The sequence below is a fragment of the Ischnura elegans genome, chromosome 3, assembly GCF_921293095.1.
Source record: "Ischnura elegans chromosome 3, ioIscEleg1.1, whole genome shotgun sequence".
NCBI lineage: Eukaryota > Metazoa > Arthropoda > Insecta > Odonata > Coenagrionidae > Ischnura > Ischnura elegans.
Genome location: NC_060248.1, coordinates 40,218,664 through 40,239,161, shown reverse-complemented (window position 1 = coordinate 40,239,161; position 20,498 = coordinate 40,218,664). Strand labels below are relative to the sequence as shown.

The 20,498-nt window shown below is 38.2% G+C and overlaps 1 protein-coding gene across 1 annotated transcript in view; it reads left to right on the top strand.

The window, feature by feature from the left end:
• The window catches only part of LOC124155006 (uncharacterized serine-rich protein C215.13-like), a 164,514-nt gene that overhangs the window by 29,798 nt on the left and 114,218 nt on the right, over positions 1–20,498 (top strand). The window contains exons 2-3 of the mRNA XM_046528755.1: positions 11,778–13,087; positions 14,669–14,854. Coding sequence (XP_046384711.1) covers positions 12,799–13,087; positions 14,669–14,854 — 475 coding nt within the window. The 5' untranslated portion in view covers positions 11,778–12,798. The remainder of the gene's footprint in view (positions 1–11,777; positions 13,088–14,668; positions 14,855–20,498) is intronic.

The following is a 20,498-nucleotide window of genomic DNA, read 5'->3' as shown; positions in this document are numbered from 1 at the left end:
ATAGATAGTAACATTTTTATGGATCGTGACTTTTATTAATCGTCCAATGAGCTTTAGATTTCGAGATATCGTGGATTAAAAGTGGTAGCAAAACAACTAGATTTTTGCAACCCGTGATGCAACAATACTGCATTATCAATATTCTGTAATGGTAATAGTATGTAGGTATATTGTAACACTATTAAATAAAATGACAGTTAGCCCCCTCTCCGCTCTTCTTTCAGCCTGGTAAGGGGGTAGAAGAGCCTCCTTAAATGTATTGGCCCTATATTGGGGTATTGTTACATCGCGGGTAGTAAGAATATATGCGTTTTTCTACTACTTATATTGTATAGGTTTATGACCTTCTACGTCTTCCGATTCCCAAACTTCATGCCTCCCAATTCTTCCACACTTCTTCATGCATCCCTCTTTCAATTTCTTTCCACACCCCTTGCAACCAGCTATTACTTGGACTGCCTCTTCATCGCATTCCCTCGGGGATCCGCCGCAATTTGCTTCGGGAGTATATCATTCCCCATTCGCAGCACATACCCAAGCCACTTCAACTGCTGTGTTCTTATTTAGTCCACAATTCTGTGACGTATATTCATGTTATCCCTGATTCTTAAATCCATATTTCTCTTTTTTCTTTCGGTTTTTCTTCGCCACGATTCTATTCCTGTGTTCAAAAGTAGGTTTTCCGATTTTTTTCGTTAACAGTCCAAAGTCGCAGCTATAAGTTAACATTCTGTTCACGATTGTGTTCTATAGCGTCTTCTTATTTTTATTGGATATTCTCTGGTCGCACTACAAGTTATTCAAATGAGAAATTTCCTGTTTACCTTAAACGCATCTTTCGCCGAGAGAGCCTCCGATATTTTTAATAAAATATTATGTCGGCAATCCCTAGTAGTCGAGTAGGCGAAGCGTTCGAGCAACAAAAGTAGTTTTAGCTGTTTAGACCAAAAACATAAGATCAGACTTCACAGTCTCACTTCGTTTTTAATCAACCATTAGCAAAAAATAACTTCAACAAAGATAGGTATTAAACAAGCCCTTGACCACGGACGCACACAGAAACCTTATAAGCTGATAAAACATGGCACCACTATTGCATCCAAAACTTTAAACGCGGAATGGAAAAACCGGCATTGTCCGCTGAAAGTCGAAGTTACTTATTACTTCATAGAAATCTTAACGCTATTAATTTCACATACTTACTTCAAAAATAACCACTGAGTTACAACATCAAGAACGTATCTACCAAAAGAGAAAATTAAGACATAAAATACGCTAATTCTTTGAAAACCGCATAATTTTGATACATTTACATCACTAGATTAGTTAGCAGCAGTTTCCTTCAACCATTATAAAATAAATAATTCATTTGTCAATTATGACTGCAGCTAATTGGTTACGCTTAAAAAAAGATAAACCCGGGTCTAAAATTCCATCTGATTATGAGTTATATTTCTTAGTTTTATTACAGGAGTTTGTGTGATAGCAAATACGTTTACCGATAATTTTAAACCTATATATTTTATGAGTAATTTTTAAATATCTTATCGCTTAACAAACCGTAAATTCAAGTTCTATTGGCCGACAAACAAATTTTAAAACCTTGAATTGAATTTATTCCAACGCTCATATGAAATAAAAATCTCTTTTTATCCGCAGTATAATTTCAAGCTATGCCGTTAAACAGGAATCTATTTTATTTAGACCTACTACAGTTAACATCTCAAAACACACGATTGCTACACCAAAGGGAGGGTTTTGGGTGTAATCCTTTTGACGGAAGAACTTCCATCCCCTCCACAGTCTCTGAGGGAGGGAGCTCTTTGGCGCGTACACGTCCTGCAACCCCCAAACGCAACCCCTGCGAGACTGGGGCTCTGCCTCACTCCCCCTTGGGCGGCAGTATCGAGCGGGCAAAACTCACATGAGGAGGGGAGGGCGTCACACGGCAAAGGGAGAGTGGTTTGGAAGGGTGGAGGGGGGGGGGGGGAGGAGGGGAGGGGCGAGGAAGACAGTAAGGGTTACTAGGATGGAGGAAGAGGAGACCGAAACTCCAAAAGAGGGGTTTGAAAAGGGTAGTTGCGGGGTTTTACTTTCCTCAGTCTCCAACTTCGCTCCATCCCTCATTCTTTTCTGCGTCCCTGTGCGTGGATACATACTGAATCATCCCCACGTTCCACCATTATATTACTTGGTATCTCTCTATCTCATTTATGCTTATCAATGCATGTATATTTTTATTTCCCTTCACTCGATTTGTAATTAGTACATGAGATTATTATTTTAATACTATTAAAATGGTTTGGAAGGAATTCCGCCAGGCTGGATTTTTTTACTATGAAATTGAACTCATAATGAGTTATCAAAAGAAAATCAAGTTTTGGAAAAAGAGCTGATACTTTCCCGGCGTATGCTAGTAGCCAAGGCTATTCGGGTGCTCCCCCGGGTAATCTCCTTCATGGCCGCTGACGTTTCGGGGTACGAGTCGTCAGCAGCCATGAAGGAGCTTACCCGGTGGAGAACCTGAACAGCCTTCACTAAAACAAATTTTCATTAAAATTAATCTTTAATGTTGAATTTTAAACCAATATGGAATTTCTCTGCTTATGTTGCTTTGATTATGAACTCAGTACACTTTCGGGGTATGAGTCGTCAACAGCCATGAAGGAGCTTACCCGTTGGAGAACCTGAACAGCCTTTACTAAAAACAAATTTTCATTGAAAATAATCTTTAATGCTGAATTTTAAACCAGTATGGAATTTCTCTCCTTATGTTGCTTTGATTATGAACTCAGTACACTCCCAGATGTTCCACTAATAAAAATAATTTTAAATTAGTAATTTATAGGTTTTTAATCGAGGATAAATAGAAGACTGATCAAAGAACCTCCTTCCCACAGTGAAATCTTGGGGATCGGCTGCTGTGTGGTAGCTTTGCGTCACACCCAGCAATACGGGCTCAAGTTTTGGCAGAAGCGGTGATTTTTCAAAAATCCTAACCTGAGTGCCTTGCGGACTGCAGCATTCCGTCCGCCAGATGGAACATTAAAGCATGGCGCCCCAGGCGCCTTTCGTTGAAAGGCCAACATCAGGTTTAGCTCCAGCCTTTGGTGCCTACCCTTCCCTGAGGTGCAATGAGCTAATCCGTCTCTCACCTCCTGCAAATACCAACCTACCAATAGTAGGATAAGAAATTTATGCAAGGAGCTGAGTACACACAAGTACCAAGGCCACCATAGGAAGTCAAAATAGTCTTTTTGCACAAGTTTTTAACGCAATTCATCGGCCATTCTCCAGTAATACTCCTCGGTTCTTACCATATACGTCAATTACATCTTCAGCACCCATCGATAGCACCAGGTCTCAAACACATTATATTTTGATCAGCTAAAACGGTACATGTTTAAGATCCGTAGATCCATCTGTGTTTTCCAACAGCTTTTCTTTATCTCAATAGTATTGCCCCTGGAGCAGTCTCTTTTGCTTTCAGTAGCATTTTAGTTTGGAGTATAAAACCCTTTACAAGAAATTACCAAAAATTTACCGACAAAATATCTTTATACATAGCGCGGGAATACCGCTCGAAGTGTACGGGTCTAGAGTTCCGATGGCGGCAAACAAAATCATGTCGTCCTTGCTCCTCTGAGCGTGACTGCTCGTAACATTTTTGGTTTATAAAATCAAGAGGCGTATGAATCCATCAGAGAGGTTCCATAGCGGTTTACCTCCTTTGTCATCTTTTCGTCTCGATATTCTTTCCTGCCAGCCTTTTAATGGGTATTGCCCCATCCTCTTCAGGTTCTACAATTATTTACCCGATGTCTTTCCGCTCCATTACAAAAATTCTACACGTATATCGCATCTTACAGCACCTAGAATATTTGAATCCGCCGACAGTTACAAACTAGAAATAGATGGCTGTAGTTGCCGCTTGCTTCCAGAGTGGATACCAATACATCGCTACAATTCATATCAATGTGGGATGAAATTTACTTAAAGCCAAATCACCCTCAGTAAACTATGAGGGACCAAATATGCAGCCGCAGTAATTTATTATGTGATACATTATATTATAATATTCATATATCCTTAACAAATTCTGCTTGACGGCTTTGATAAAATATCTGTTATTCACCAAACCCCAAAAATCTACGTTTAAAACGCACTTAATCGAAATCTGTATCAACTCTTTGATGCGATTATTTGATAATACTTTACATCCATGCCGATTATTTTTTATGCAAATGTTATTGGAAAATACGTAATGGCATGTGCATAATAACTTCGATTTAATCAATTTTTAAAATGGACCGAAGGGTGTATGTAAGGGTGTTTGTAACTAAGCGACGATTTCTTGAAGCATTATTGTGGGCTTTGAAAAGTCAACTTATTTCAAAACATTGCTGATATCTCCAGCTAATCATTTACGAATTCGAGCAATTTGTTGTCAGGATTGCATATTTATCATTTTTGAATTGCCCTTTTAAATTCTTTTCCTAATTTCAAAGGGAATGGGTGTAAAACATTACCAAGAAGAGAACAAAAATCAACATTCCTCATTGGATATACTAAAAATGACCCCTAACTAAATACACGAACATTGAAAATTGCATCAAACCAATAGCATGGCAACGAATAAAACAGGTGGGCTACAAATAGGGCTCAAGCTTAGATAGTGAACTTAGATAAAATTCAAATATGCAAATAAATTTACATTTTGGAATACAACATGGGATGTAAAATGCAGCTGCCTTAATGAAGCACAAGAAAAGTATAGCTGATAAATTCAGACTTAACTTTTTGAAACCTTTTCATTGTTAGAAAGAAAATAATAAACTTTGTTAGGTCCACTTAAGATATGAAAATTGGCCCAACCCGGGTTTCGTAACATGGTTACAATTTCAGATAAACTGGTTACTACGTAACATAGTAACACCTGAAGATGTAAACATGTTACGAAACCCAGGACATGCAAATTAAATTATTTTTAGTGAGCCTAACAACGCTTATTCGTTGCATAATGAAATTCTGCTTAATATTTGAAATTAAAAATCATATTTATCAATGTTGCAAGTTAAAAAAATAATATGGAATTGAGGATTGATATTGATCCAGTTATGAATGGATCGAGATCACAGGTAAATATATTTCTTGATTAGGATATAGGATAGCGAATCATTCCATTAATCCATTCAGTTCAAATAAAAGCTTTATGGGATCATACGCAAACAAAATCTGCATCCGTCCTATAGATATTTCGAATTACCAATGTCGATTCTAGTAATTGTTAGTTCCTCTCGTTCCAGAGTTACGAAGCCAAATGCATGCAAACAGATCGGTAATGAAGTGGTCTCTGATTCCATGATAGAACACTACGATAGCATTTTTTTAAATAATAAATGTACACAACTGGGGTAAAATTGCTCCGAGCAATCTAAAACTCCTCCTTCATCATATTATAGAAAAAAATCTTCAATATTGAAAGGTTTTTTTTTTCATTGTCAAGATTTTTTTTCCTTTTTTACGTATGGAATTGGCTTGATTCATCCTTTGGGAGGAGTGTGGTTGTTTTTCTGGGAAAACGTGATCGACAACCCATCGGCAGATGCATGAAATTCGAGTATTGATCGAGTTCTGACGGCAGTCAGGGAGTGACTAATGACTACGTTCACAGATTTACTCTCACTCCCGCAGCGGCTGAATGGTGTCTCCGGCGCGTGATTTATAAACCTCTCAATTGTGTAGCCGTCGAAAAACCTTTAAGGAAGAGATTACTTTTTTCTCATTCGACCGGACTAGTTCATTTTCTGGTTATCCAACCACATAAGGTTATTTTCACGTGTTAATGAGCGTCGTCATGGCATTTTCAAAGTGAAGCTAATGGATGAGAAATTGGATGGGAACCTAGCTCATCGACGCAAATATTTTTATCTACAGAGCATACTATTAGTAAATGTTAATGAGGAAAAGCATATTGAGATTTCGCCTTGGCTTCAGGTAGAGCAAAATATCATAATTAATGCGATATCTTTCATTGAGAATCGATTTTGATTAAGTCGGTGCCATTTAGTAAGCTTCTCAGTTATCTTCTTTCTACGCATCTCTGCAAGATGGTTCTGTGAATCTATAACGACCGCTTTATCATTATTTACCCGAGAGAATTCTTTATTTAATACGTCCATTCAGCAGAAATATTTCACTGCTAAATATGCTGACATTCTATTTGTTCAGTGATGATCAGGAAGATTTTTTTTATATATAAATTTTCCTCTCTCATATTTGCTCTGAACAGTAGTTTCATGAAAAGATTTGGAAAAATCGTATATGACCGCACTGGAAACTTACATTATACAGCACAACAGCAATTAAAAGACTTTTTTCCATGAACAAGATAAAATCATTTATGAATGCCTTATAAAGGCTTACTAATGTCTAAGTGCTTTTCCATAAAAAATTCCAATAATTTATTCGTTGATATTTTGAATATGAGTACGAAAAACTATTTTTAAAATTTATAAATATTTGAAAAAAGTTTCTTTTCGATAGAATAGACAAAATATGGATTCTTAGATTTATTTTTGAGACTGAGAGAGACGACTTGAATCGCACTGAAGATGAAATGTAACCTTTATATGGCATCAAGTCTCCTTTAACGTAGAAGCTGTATTCAATGCTTATTCAATTACACAAGAACTTTTCCGACAATTTCTGCGAACGAGTAGTGCAAGCATGCATATGAACATAATTTATAGGCCATAATGTGCAAATATGGACTGGTTATAGGTAAAGTTTTTAGTGGCAGTCATCATTGCAATGAATATAAATGGGCGAATGAGTCAATAAAAATGTAAAATATTAATTCGCCCAAAGGAGGCATTGATAAAAACTGCTGAGAATGCAGAACAAACGCGAAGAAATCGTGCTAAAACATTTATCACTGGCATTAAAACCCAAACTGAGGACCTCTGAGAAGAGTTCGTCCGCAAATTCGCCTAAACAGGGAAAGGCCCAGAGCTGCATGAAATATTTTCCCAAAACAGCCTCTTGCATGAGAGTTTTTACTCATATAAGCTCTCGTAACTTAGCATTTTCAACTTCTTCACAAATGCAAGAGTAAACGGTACAATTAAATTTTTACATATCTGACCCTGAAAATATGGTGCTGTTAGCAGTTTCGACTTCTTATCTAGCTATGGTCAATAGCAGATCGAAGTATATGCTTCTGTTTCCAAGCTAAGTTTTCTCATTATGCTAATTTAAACTTTACAGAGCACCTTTGATTTGTATAAATTAGCGTTGCCTTGGTCATCATTACGATTTTTGAACTCTGCCTATGCCATTTAATGTGAATCACATATATATTTGTGATTTCAGTTAACTCCAGTTGGCCCCTCTATTAGAAGAGTAATTAGAATAGAAGCATGAGCGGCAGGAGTGATTGGGTGAAAGTTGGAAAAGGATTAACGACAGAAACAGTGTGAGGGCGGAAACGAGAAAAGTTTCCCACTGTCGACCCTCGCCAGCGCGCTTAGGGGAATGAACCTTTTGTCAGGGTCTTCTGCCACCTCGAAGATTGGGGGAAAGGCGTTTTTTTAAAGGCCACGATGATGCCGATGGCACGATAAGCACGTCCCAAGAAGAAATTTCGACCTTTTCCATTTGCGTTATCGGAATCGCTCTTTACATCAGTTTTATATTTTAAATTTCAGTGCTCATTCAATTCTGTCAGCTTTGAATTTTTCTCTTATTCCTAGATTCTCCTCATCATTTTATGGCTTCATTTACCGAAAACATGAAATATTTTATTTCAAATTTACTGATCACTCAAAAACGATAGACTCACAGAATCATAGAATTTTAATGCTATAAATTATTAAAGTCATGTGTATAATGTTATTTAGTAGGTCTTGAAAATGGCAGGAAGACAGTAATCTTTCGTCAGCGAGACGATGAGTATATAGTTTTATCACTTTAAAAAAACTTTATTTAATGATAAAATAGCCATTTAATTTTTAAATATTTCCTAAAAAGCCGGCGTCGGTGACGCTGGGAAAACTTCCCCGGCTGTAGAGGTCGCGGGTTCTATTCCCGGCTGGGTGGATTTACCACCATCCAGGGCATGGGAATTTGTGATTGTCAAGCAAGTTAAATGTAAGAGAGGACAATCTAGTTGTAAATTCACTTAAAATAAAGACGGTATTTTTATTATTATCGTTATTAATAAAAAGCTTAACCATGAAATTCATATTTTGAATCATTCACCATGAAAATTATATTTTGAATCATTTTCCAAATTTTTAAGCAAATGTTAAGTCTAAAAGTAAAATCGATGCTTTTATCTGTCAGAAACAAGAAGGCCCATGTGCCCTGAAGGACTCTTTTTCATAGAAAATATTTTTTGGGACTAAATTACAAGGAGTTACCGCTATTCATCGGCGCTATTATTGACCGAAAATGATTCATTATCGTCCATCGGATCGATGCGAAGCAAAGTAAGGTCATGCTTTAAGTATATCCTCGAATCTCGCGTAGAAATATCTGATACATTCTTGAACTTAATTTTTGGCTGAACTTTTCAACGGATAATAACAATTAACCTCACATACAATGCTTAATTTCGTCAAATACGCTGACTATTTGCTATTACTTGAGAAATTGCGGTAAACAGCACGAAATATATTAAATCCAACCATAAAGCTAAGGGACTGCATGCTCTAGTGGATGCGTTAGACGAGCGGTGCGAGGAGTATAGGATGAGGATTAATCACAAGAAGACTAAGGTAATGCGGTTTTGTAAAGTATCACGAACGAGGAATGTGAGACTCAAGATAAAGGTGGGTGGTGAAAAACTTGAGCAGGTTGAGCAATTTCACTATTTGGGCAGCGCATTAGAAGAAAACGGACTCAGTAGCAAGGACATCAGGAAGCGAATTGCACTAGCAAAGGAGGCGTTCATGGACAGGAAGGAGCTTCTGAGAGGATCGTGATGTAAGAGTTTAAAGAAAAGGTTAGTGAAGAGTTTGATTTGGAGTGTAGCTCTCTACGGTGCGGAAACGTTGACACTGAGGAAAGACGACGAGAGAAGATTGGAGGCATTCGAGATGTGGGTGTGGAGAAGAATGGAGAGGGTGAAATGGACGGAGGGGAAAAGGAACGACGAAGTGCTGGACATGGTGGGTGAGGAGAGGCAGTTTTTAGATGAGATACGGAGGAGACAGAAGGTATGGATGGCGAGTACTTAGCGGGGAGGGGATGTTTAAAATGGTGTTAGAGGGTAGAATGTTAGGGAAACGAGGGAGGGGAAGGAAAATAATATGATTTTTAGATAGATTGAAAGAGAGTAGGCCTTTCTGTGAATTAAAGAAGGCAGTGCTGGAAGGAAAGGGAGGCTCCCAGATCACTTTTTGAGAACTCCATGGAAACCTACCTTAATCGGTAGAATACTATATTAATAATAATCGGCAAAATCATTAGAGTTCTACAAACCGAAAGTCTGTAAATAATCAAGGAATCCTTTTTTACCCACTAGCAGATTCTCAAGGCCGAAGGAAACCTTCGAGCTCGGTCACCGCACGAAAATTATTAAACGCCCATGATTAATCTTTTTATTTCCTATCCAATTGAAAATCTCCCTACTGTGTAATTCCATAACCTTATCCTCAATCGTTTGAAATTTTTCGCCTTCACCTTCTTAGGCTTTCAATGACCCACCTGTCCTTCTTCAGATTTTCTCGCTGAATAAGCTTTCTACAAGTCATTCCTTGGTCCCTCCTCTGAGACTTATGTCTGAACCATTCTGTGTTCTCGATTATTTACCTTTCTAATTCGTAGACAATACTTTCTACGGCGGTAACACAAAGCTGAGTCCGTTTTGAATGCGGGATAGGTATGGAGGTATCTAACTACCATTTTAATTTCCTAGCTATTTGATATTTTCTGTAATCTATTCCCATCTCAAAATTTTGAAATAGGTCATCATTTTTTGTTGATATTTCTCACTGTTTCAGGTTTTAACACACTGATTACAAAAATTTTTGGCCCGGTGCATATCTAATCGCCGTGTATGTAGCCATTTGGACAAGAAAAAAATCTATGATTAAGGTTTTCTGAAATTTTCAATTAGAATTTTCAGCACGCGCTAAAACTTAACGATGGTGACTTTTACACTCAATTTCAATTGTTTTGGAGATTATTTCGTGGCTAAAAAGTTTTGAACACAAGATATCTTACCCGTTTACATAGTATAAAGCACCTCGAAGAAATATAATCACGTATAAAAAATACACTACAATATTTACCGATGGATCATAATGAGTAAAGTAATAATACCATTGGCTACTTATTTTTCCTCACGTAGATCACATTAAAGTAATTAAATTGCAAATGTTAACACGAGAAAAATGTACAAGTAAGCCAGGCAAATGATTTGATTGTCACTTCTATTAAATAAAATTCAATACTACCATCAAAAACTTGAAGCAAAGTATAATGAGGATGCTATGGAATGTAGGAGACGTTGAAAATGAGGATAGAACTCGTTTTACTGACCCGAACAACACGCTAAATAAATAGGATTTACAACGCCTTCAACTAACTAAAAAAAGACTGCATTATGCGCCAAATTCAATTAAATGGAAAAAACTTGAGTAATCCGAAAACAAATTGAATTCTACATAATGAGCAGACAATGGGTTCAATTATCGCAAATGGCACTTCCGGACGCCGGAATTTCAAATGCCCTTGATTTCCTTATCGGAAGCTGAAATCTTCTGAAATTGTGGCTTTTAGGTGAGTGGATGGCAAAAAACGTATTCATCTCTGAGGGAAAAAGCCTCCGCTGTCGCTTGGGAGCACGCTAATTATGAAAACTTTTAACTGGGTTATTCACTTTTCTTATTTATCCAAGTAATCGTGAAGTTTGGTCCAGACGCATGTAACATCTTACTGCCTCCCATGAATACGCTCACACTATGGGCTTTTTTTATATCTTGTAAAAAAAAAGGAGACGCTATAGAGCTCCCCATTTTATTTTTTTCGTTTTTTCCCTCCAAAAAACCTTAACACTAACAAAAAATACCGATCCTAATCCACGCCATGGAATATCATTAGCTATATATATACGTATTTCTGGTAGAAGTGAAATTTTTTCATGTTTATTTTGCCATCATTACATCTCTGTGCCACCGTGTAATTGTATAAAACGGCAAAGTAGACACATATTGTCATGCATGGAGGATTTGAAACCCGATCTAAAATGAATATGTGATTTTATTATCTCTGTAAGGTTTTGAAAATAACTAACATCAACTTATGATACTAATTGAATTGGAATTAAATATTTAGCTTTAATTTTATAACTTATACGTTTATCAAAACAAAAAACTTTCTAAATATGTATGCTATCATACAACACTACAAACCTTGTAGGGATCCACTGTTAATTCGGTGAATTTTCGGCATAAGGTTGTAAATAACAGATTTTAAGAGCTACGTTGTCACACTCCCAAGTGTTTAAGACCATACTGTTTTTAAATAATTATGCATAGAAGTAAGAAATAAGGTAGATGGCATTGCCACGTTGTACAAAAGTATTTTTTTAATTTTCCGATATATCTATCAACTTAAACGACTGAAATATAATTAATCTCTAAACCATGGCCTATTTTACATGCTTTTGCTATATTGAAATCCAGTGGCAGATCCATAGTGCTCAAAAGTATGTGCTCAATATATTGAATGATATCTCACCATGATAATTGCTTTCTATCGTTTTACAGGCTACTGTTCAACATGACAGCTGAACAACGATGGAGGAAAGAAACGCCCGCACAATAATAAGGAAAAATATTCCCACTTATACCTATTATGCATCTCAGTCTAGAAGAAGCATTATATTATAGCATTTGACTTTGTTCTATTGGAAATTACTCAACGGCTGCTTCCAGCTGAAAAAAATCAGAATGATCAACAGACTTCTTGGGGTCAAAGTGGAAACAAAAACGTACGACTGAAGAAAAAGTGCTTCAGTGATAAGAAGTCGATAAGGAACGAAAAAGAAGCTTAAAAAAATATTAACCCATTTCAGTTGTTTATTTAACATCTTATAAATTGAAAAAAGTTTTCCTTAAATGCTTTTTAGATGGTAAACCTAAGCAAAAAATCATAACGTAAGGATATAACTGCACGGAGAAAATTTAGCATCAAAAACCTTGTGCAATTGGTTCGCCCGAATCTGTAGACTGAGGCCTCAAAAAACGCTCAAGATTACAAATAAAACACTCAAAAGGGGCATCGAGGAAAGAAAAACCTCCCTCGAAAGAAACTAATCTGGGAAAACACGCAGAACTCTCGAAGCCCCGCAAGAATAAAGGTCTGGAACCGCTAAGGTAGGCTTCGCTACTTTGAAAAAAAACACCTCTAAGTTTTTGCCTTGTTCCCATTCCGAGAAAGAGGAGAGGAAGATCCTTTTATGTAGCTGAGCTCTTGAAAGTGAACCGCTGCAACATCGCGAATGAAGAAGCGACATCAGAGGAGGACGAGGGAATTGCTGGGCCGAAGGATATACGCCCACATTACTTGGGAGAACGCGACCACCTTTACTGTCCGCAGAAGCCGTGGGTGCTTCTGCTGCGGCCCGGCTGATAGGAGGAGGAGGACTTAGCACGCGCGCCCAATCGCTTCCCCCCTTGGGCGAGCGACCCTTTTTGCACCTCGACACCTTCCCTCGGTCCATTTTAAGCCCCAAGGGGGCAGTACACGGCCTCCAAGCTGTCTGCCCGGGGCACGCCGTCGCGCCGCATGGCGGCTGGGGTCATGAGCCCCTCTGCTATGGCGGACGACGTGTGGGAGGCCTTCTCTAACCACTCCCCGACCGTCCCCTCTTCGCCCTCCACCAAGACCACCTCGGCCTCCTCCTCGTCCTCCACGACGTCTTCGTCCGGGGCGTCGACGGCGTCCACGGCGGCCGCTTCCTCGGCGCTCAGCTGCCGATGTCGCCGGTCCACCTCCGACCTCACCGACCTCATAGAGGAGGAGGACCTAGTCAGCCTCGCCTCCGCCAGCTCCGTCGCATCCGTCAGGGGGCCTGGTGAGTATTGATATGTTGATATGGTCACAAAATGTAAACGTTCATTTCTTTTTTTGGGAAATCCCAAAGTTACCAGATGGTGTTAAAATTGTATTGGCCAATTTTCAACACGATTAAAGATTCTGTATTTCTCCTTGGAGGGCTTGGATAAAATCTTCATGCATAAGGCACCGGATCAGACGATCCATGTTAGCCGACGTTTCACTACGATTCTTTCTCAGCTCAGAAGTTAGATGCTGCAGTGGTATTTTACGACGCAACCGGGCGCGCAGGTTTAGTAGCTGTTCCGGTAAAAGACTCTTCACTATGACTATCCACTTTGCCAATGAATAAATTTTTGGGAACTTTTTTTATCTATTCTGAGTGAAATACCTAAAATTAGAACTATAAATGCATAGATTAGACTGATAGAAGAGTTCTATCTGGCCGAGTATTTATATGATCTGTCATCAACTTGTTCGCAGTTAGTTGTTAGTGTCTCGGCCAATCTCGGTAAATCATGATTAAAAACATCGACCATCTGATTCGGTGTAATAATTTCTAAATTAGTCATGAAATACTATTGACTCAAAGTTTTTCAGTTAATTCTTGCTTGCCACTCAGTGAGATTATACTTTCCCCGTCCTCCGTTTCACCCTTTAAGTAAGAGATATTCAACAGATTTATCTGTCGAATGCAGGATTGGTCTCCTTATCTCTGCTCCATACTATTAGTTTAACTTCCGAATGGTGCTTTTCACCCTATCCTTATGGACCTGTTCTATTTACTCGAACCTTAGTCTTCCTTTTGCTTCAACTTTTACTCTCGTAATTTTGACAATCTATCATCTAATTACTCGCCATTTTGTGCACGTCGATAAACGATGGTGCAGTGAACTAGTTGTGAATTTAAGGAAATTATATTAATTTCCCCTTCCGATATTTTCTGAGGATGTAGCAATAAAACGATACAATACAATGCATAAAATATTTTGGTAGAATTTTGATATATTCAAGATCAAATTTTTAAAGTCATTAACCTTTGGATTTCAAATTCATAAAAACACACCATGCTGGCTATTACTTCCAAGCCTTTTTATTTTTATTTCAAAAATACATACTTTACTTCTGTATTCTTTTTAATAATACGGTGGCATACTTTAAAACATAGATTTAAAAGCTCTAATTTCACACATTATCTCAACAAAATGTCCCATTTATTTCTAGCACTATTTTTATTTCTAGTCTTTGTGGTTAAAATTTTCAAAGTTGTAAGCAGCTCGGTTTAATTCGACCCCTTTGTGCTACCTACCCACATATTTTTCTTCATTTTTGAAGCTTTCTTCGCGCAGAAAAAATTTACATTTTGAACTTTTTGACCATTTTAAAGTCTGAGAAACTTTTCCCCAACTCATTTCCCGAGAAAATATTAACTTTTAGCTGTCTTACAACTTTTCTCTGTACAATAGCCACCCTTGGCAACCGCATTAAAATACGTAAATTAAAAACGTATAGTACAAATGTAAAACGTAATATTAAAAAAATGTGAATAAAATGTGCTAACGACATCATTTCTTCCTCCCCTTCCCATTCACCCTTAAAGGTTACTCGTCGCGACCGACCTCACCCAGTCCCGGCAGCCACCGCGGCAGCCGCACGGGTCTGGCCTACCTCGCCTCGCGGAGAGGCAGCCGAGATTCGCAGGCCTCGGAGGACTTGGGACCGCTCGCGTTTGCGCAGTCGTCGAGGGCCACGCGCAGGCGCACATCCAACTTCCTCGAACTGCCCGGTGAGTGGAGACGCTCCGTGAGCCCATGTGCTACCCCTCCCTCCCTTCTCTCTGCATCCCTCGTGCGAAAGGTGCGCCCTCGATATACAGAGGGGATGGGGGGAGAGGCATCCTCCGCATTACGGGGAGGCCACCGACTGATAACTCTCTCAGACCCCCCGCACGGCCTGAAAACATTTAATATTGATCCGCTGAACTTGTCGGCATCTATCGGAGGAGATACAAAAAGCGAGATATCCCTTCGGGGTAACTTAAGCGACGGAAGAAGAAATCTCATGAAATGCTCGTTTCCATAGAGATAATAGTACTTACTGTGACCAAACAGTTGGAAAATTGCAGGTAAAATATTTTTGATACTATGAAAAATAAATATATTTCGCCGAGGAGTAGAAAAATTTGCAAAAAGCTGTGATTATAGAAGGCTTTGGCGCCTAATATTCTGCCCTCAACATACTTGGTCTCATGTGGCAATGGACCATAAACATCAGCTATGAGTTCCCTTCACAATATTTTATATTTTTGACGGTTCTCATGAAAGTATACGTAGATTTAGGCATCTGCAATAAATGTACGCAAAATAATACATTGCTTTGTCCAGAGCTTCAAGAGTTGACAATCAATCTATGCAAAATTGAATTTTCATTTTTATAGAGACTTCATGTTCCTAATTGTTCATCAATCATCCATGAAACTCACCAAAACCCGCTTGCAAGATTCGAGGAACATTGAATATGAACTCGTAATCGAGGAGTTTACTCCTCTGTAATCTGAGGTTATTTAGATGGGAAAGAAACATTTTAGCTTTTAATATATAATTAAAATGACCACACTAGTCGGCGTCAAAAAGGAAAATTAAATTGGAAAAGGTTGCAAGAAAAGTATTTGAAAAGTAAAAAAGGCTTCATAATTGGAGATTTTTTATTCAGAAGCCCTCAGAAATATGGCTGCAAATATTTCAGAGAAATGGCAGACATTTGGTGAATAGTGATTTTTTTCTCAGGAATTATTACCTGTCACCAAATTACATTGAATAGTATCACCCAACGCATGTTTATACCATAGAGAAAGTGGTGCGCAGAAAGTATCGAGGGAAAATAACGGCTTCGGGAAAGTAAAAGGAGACGAATGGTGCGTGAACTGAAATGAGTAGGGATGCTGTGAACCAAAATGGAGGGAAGCGTTAGGTTAAGGGAAAAGAGGATAGTGGTAAGTATATGAAAAAGGAACGCTGGATTCATGGACATAAGTAAGGATAATGGGACTAACGCCGAGCTGATAGCATAAATATAATGAGGATGCGGAGATAATCAGTGTATTTTTTCACAAAAACTTCCCGTAACCGACGTTGACCATTAATTGATTAGTAATACGTTATAACCAACGCAAACGAAAATATATTCCCTAGTTTATCTCTATGTGTGTGGTAGTTAATTTTTAGCAAGTGAAAAGAAAAACTTTGTACTTATCCTCAAATTTATTTTCACGGTACCACTAGTTTCTACCACAGCGGCGTGCTGAAGCTGCTTGAAGTTACCTGAAGATGACGCCGCTGCGTCGTAACTAGTAGTACCGTGAAAATAAATTTTAGGATAAGCACTTTTTTTTTTCTTTTCATTTGCTTATATCCCCTAGTATTTTTATCAGGGAGGGTGGCCAGATAATCGAGCGTTTTTGCTTCCGATTGGAGAGTTCCGGCTATCAATGTAGGGTGGAGGCATCGAGTACCCGTAAGTAGATATCCCCAAAATGCGAGTAACCCCAGGAAAAAACACTTCACCTCAACTCTGAATATTTGAAATTAACACGGATTAAAACTTCACGATCTTTGGGCCGTTTTACACGGGGAATTGCGCAGGTTAGAGCTGCATTAATTTCTAAAATGGCGTGGAATTGCGCGAATACATGAACGAAACTAGATCAGGGGCTATTTTGCCGTCTCGCATCCATGCATTCTCGCATATGTTCTAGAAATTCACCGCTTTACACGACGCGATTTTGATTGCACCCTCGCACGTACGTCAGATTGCGCAATTCCGTCTACCGTGTAAAACAGTCTTTTGCCCAAACCAACTCAAATCATTCTTGAATGGGTATAATCACTGATGGAGAGCTTTTAAAGCAGTGTTAGTAAACGTAGGTTTGAGACTGAAGTTAGGTTGACTTCAATGATGGATCATTTTCTTCTGTAACGAGAGGCACACGCAATGACACAGGACTGCCCTTCGGGTCAACCTCTTATAGGTTAGGTCTCTCGTGCTTAGCGACACTAACGACCTGAACTTTCGGAGAGCTCCGGCCTAGCATCCGGTGCGAAAACTGCCTCCTAACTTTTCGCTTCCTTAGGAGAGCATGTGTCGCCGCCGCTGGAGAGTGAAGTTTTGTCGGCAACCTGTTGCTCTCATCCGGCCCCACCTGTGGACAATTGAAAAAGCCGCACCTGGTCCATTCATGAGAGCGTGAATTAGTGAATGAAAAAAACATACCAACGGTCATCATTTGTGCTCGATTCAAGTACTACTAGGGTTTTTTTCAATAATCTGGGGAACTTAGAAACGCTTACTGTATCCGTTACTCACTCTCGTGGTGTTCGAGTTAGTGTGGTGACATGAGTTTTGGTCTCCCACTCTACGGGTCTCGGTTCATAACCCGCCAGTGGCATTTCAGAGTTTGAGTGCTTTGTGTGATTAAACCTTGTGGACTTGTCAATTCTCAAGGCACTGGGACGTTGAGGGAAGATAACGGCTTCAGGAAAGGACATGAGACAGATGGTGCGGACAGTACGAGAACTGAAGTTAGTGGGGATGATCCTGTAGTGCCTTCAGTGAACCGACCATGAGTGATTTTTGCACGCAACTTCATGTACACTGCTCCATCTGTCGGAATAATCCGTGGTCCCCTGGGCTTCATAAATAAGGCGTAGGTAAATGCCGTCACCGGATTTCACTCCACTTTTTTAGGGTGTAAATGACCTAATTCGGTCGCCTCCTATTCGAGACTCAAAAACCGATGGTAACGCAGAAGGCGCTGACGCAATTAGCCAATATGATTGACACATCAATGACAGTGTTGTGATGATGACATCGGTATGATAGCATGAATCGTTGAGCCGTTGCGAAAAATAAAGTAGAAGATTACAAGGAAGATTTTACCAGGTTTTGATGAGGTATTTCGATGCCTAGGGACAACGAAAAATAGCAATAAAGATTCAGGAAGTAATAAATTACATTTGAATTATCCTGTACTAGCTCACTACGATCATTCGAATGTCCAAAACATTTTGGAGTAGACTCCTTGCCAGTGATTCGAGAGGGTCATCACGCTACTGTTATTCGCACAAAAGTGAATAAAGATTTGCCAATGCGCTTCGTGATGACATAGAATAGAATGACAGTTGCGAATGCGAAATAATTTCATCACCTCTTGTGTGTGAGATGATTACATGAATGTTTTTCTTGCCCTTGATTCCTTATAAGGAACATTGTGAAAATAAATCACACTTTAAATATATTTTTTGTCCTCTTAGATAAATCAATAATTGCCATCAGCGCTATTTAGCTGATTTTTACGTATTTCTTCCAAACCTTATGTCATGACTCTCGAAAACTCAAGCAACTCCATAATCTGAAATTCTTTTCATTCATATAATTTCATGATAAATCAGGATACGTTGTGAATAGAAGTTAAAAAATACAACCAATCGATCAATTTTTATGCCCAGGTTATTAGTTTAAAGTTCTTCTCCTTCGATTCCTACTACTTTCAAAGTTAGGCCGATTCAACCTCCCCAATCGATCGCATCAAAACTTCTATCTAGTCGTGCTCTTTTCACTGTACTTCGCAGTCACTATTCATACATGCGAGTCGAGCCTAACAATCGAATCGAGCCTAACCATTATCGACGAGTTAACCTTGCCATACTTAAGCTCACTATCGATTCATGAAGAGGTAAAAAATCATTGCCTTCATTGGTTAAGGAAAGGCAGAAAAACTATATTTTCCCTTCACTATTATCAGCTTTTGCAACACCTTCATAAGTTGATTTAACATTTTTGAATTTAACATGGTCGCGTATCGCAAATATATGAATGACCTTTCGATAGTAAAAATACATTGCCGTAAATTAAAATTAAAAAAATAAATAAAAACTTATAAAAGTAGTAACGATCCCACGACCAACATTTTAGAAATAATTAAATGTTATTCTGATTTTACCACCTTTAGACAATAGCTAACATTTCGATCAGTAATAATTTATAGTATGAGAACAAATCTAATCTCCGACACTGAGAAATAAAATTGGATACCTTAACTTAGGCAGCTAGGACATAAATCGTGTATCTTTCGAATTTATTATTTAATAAATCTAAAATGAGAGTCGAGTTATTAATTTTAAGCCAAATTTGCTAATTTTTACGTAAATTTACCTTAATAACCTCATACCATGGAACTCGATAACGCATGTCATGCCATAAACATAAATTATATGCACTTACTTTTTCATAATTAATCAGGATACGTAGTGATTAAAAAGTAAGAAGTAATTCGGCTGACCGATTAATTTTTTATGCCGAGTTACTGGTTTTCAGTTCTTATTCTGTAACATTCAATTACCATAGTACTTCATTTATTACATATTTATGTAACATGTAAAATTAGCCTCCGCAATGCAAAATTAAAAAACTTCATCAATATATGATAAAAAGACCTGAAAGCATAGCTCTCACATTTTGCAAAGCTATTAAGTTTCAATTTTAGTCACAGTCTTGTGTCTCACTCCCGTATATTACGAACAAATAGACACGAGATAACAACTGAGTCGTAAAACTGTAAGCGATAAACCTGAAGCTTTCATCTTCATGGTTACGGAAATGACGCAATAAACTGAGAAATGTGAAAGCTTTTGAGTACTTGGCATGCTTTCAGATGGCTTGTCATTGGAAAAAATTATTATTATTTTGTTTTTCACCCTCATCGTTCCATAAAATGTATAGCTTAGTCTACATTTCGTTAAAAAATTATTTTAATTTTTAAGCTAAAATACTCCTTCCAGCTAAAACGCCTTGTCAGCGAAATTTTATAATTCTACGACTTATTTTATCACCTTGCGGAATTTTAGCTACAAAGTGAAATATATCGTATAGCTATTGGACTGTATTTAGTCTTACATCTTTTTATGGTGAAAGATATTTTGTATTTACGTTGGTAATTTTCCGTTATGCAATCACTTTTCAAGTTAAAACGGCAAGGAGTGGATTTTCATGAAACTACTCGTATGATGGCATTAATAATAGGCGAAAGAAGAAATGTCTTCCACAGTAAGAGGCGGGAATGAACTTAGAGAAAGGTATTTACTCCACTGGATAGGAGATATATTTAAAAGTAGAGCAATGGACATGAGTTTCTGAGTGGTAGTTCAGTGTTTACAGCGATTTAAGGTACACATGTAAGAAAAAATTGCTGATCGAGGAAAATGTAATGAATAATTCAACAAGAGGAATCCAAATTGTTGTTGTGATATGATGTCGCTTACCCAATGCGTAAACTAAGGAGATAATCAACACTTAGCACATAGGTCAATAGGTCAAAATTATGAAAGAAACTTATATTAATTCCTTGCTCTACAAATTTAGCTGAGTAAATCCAG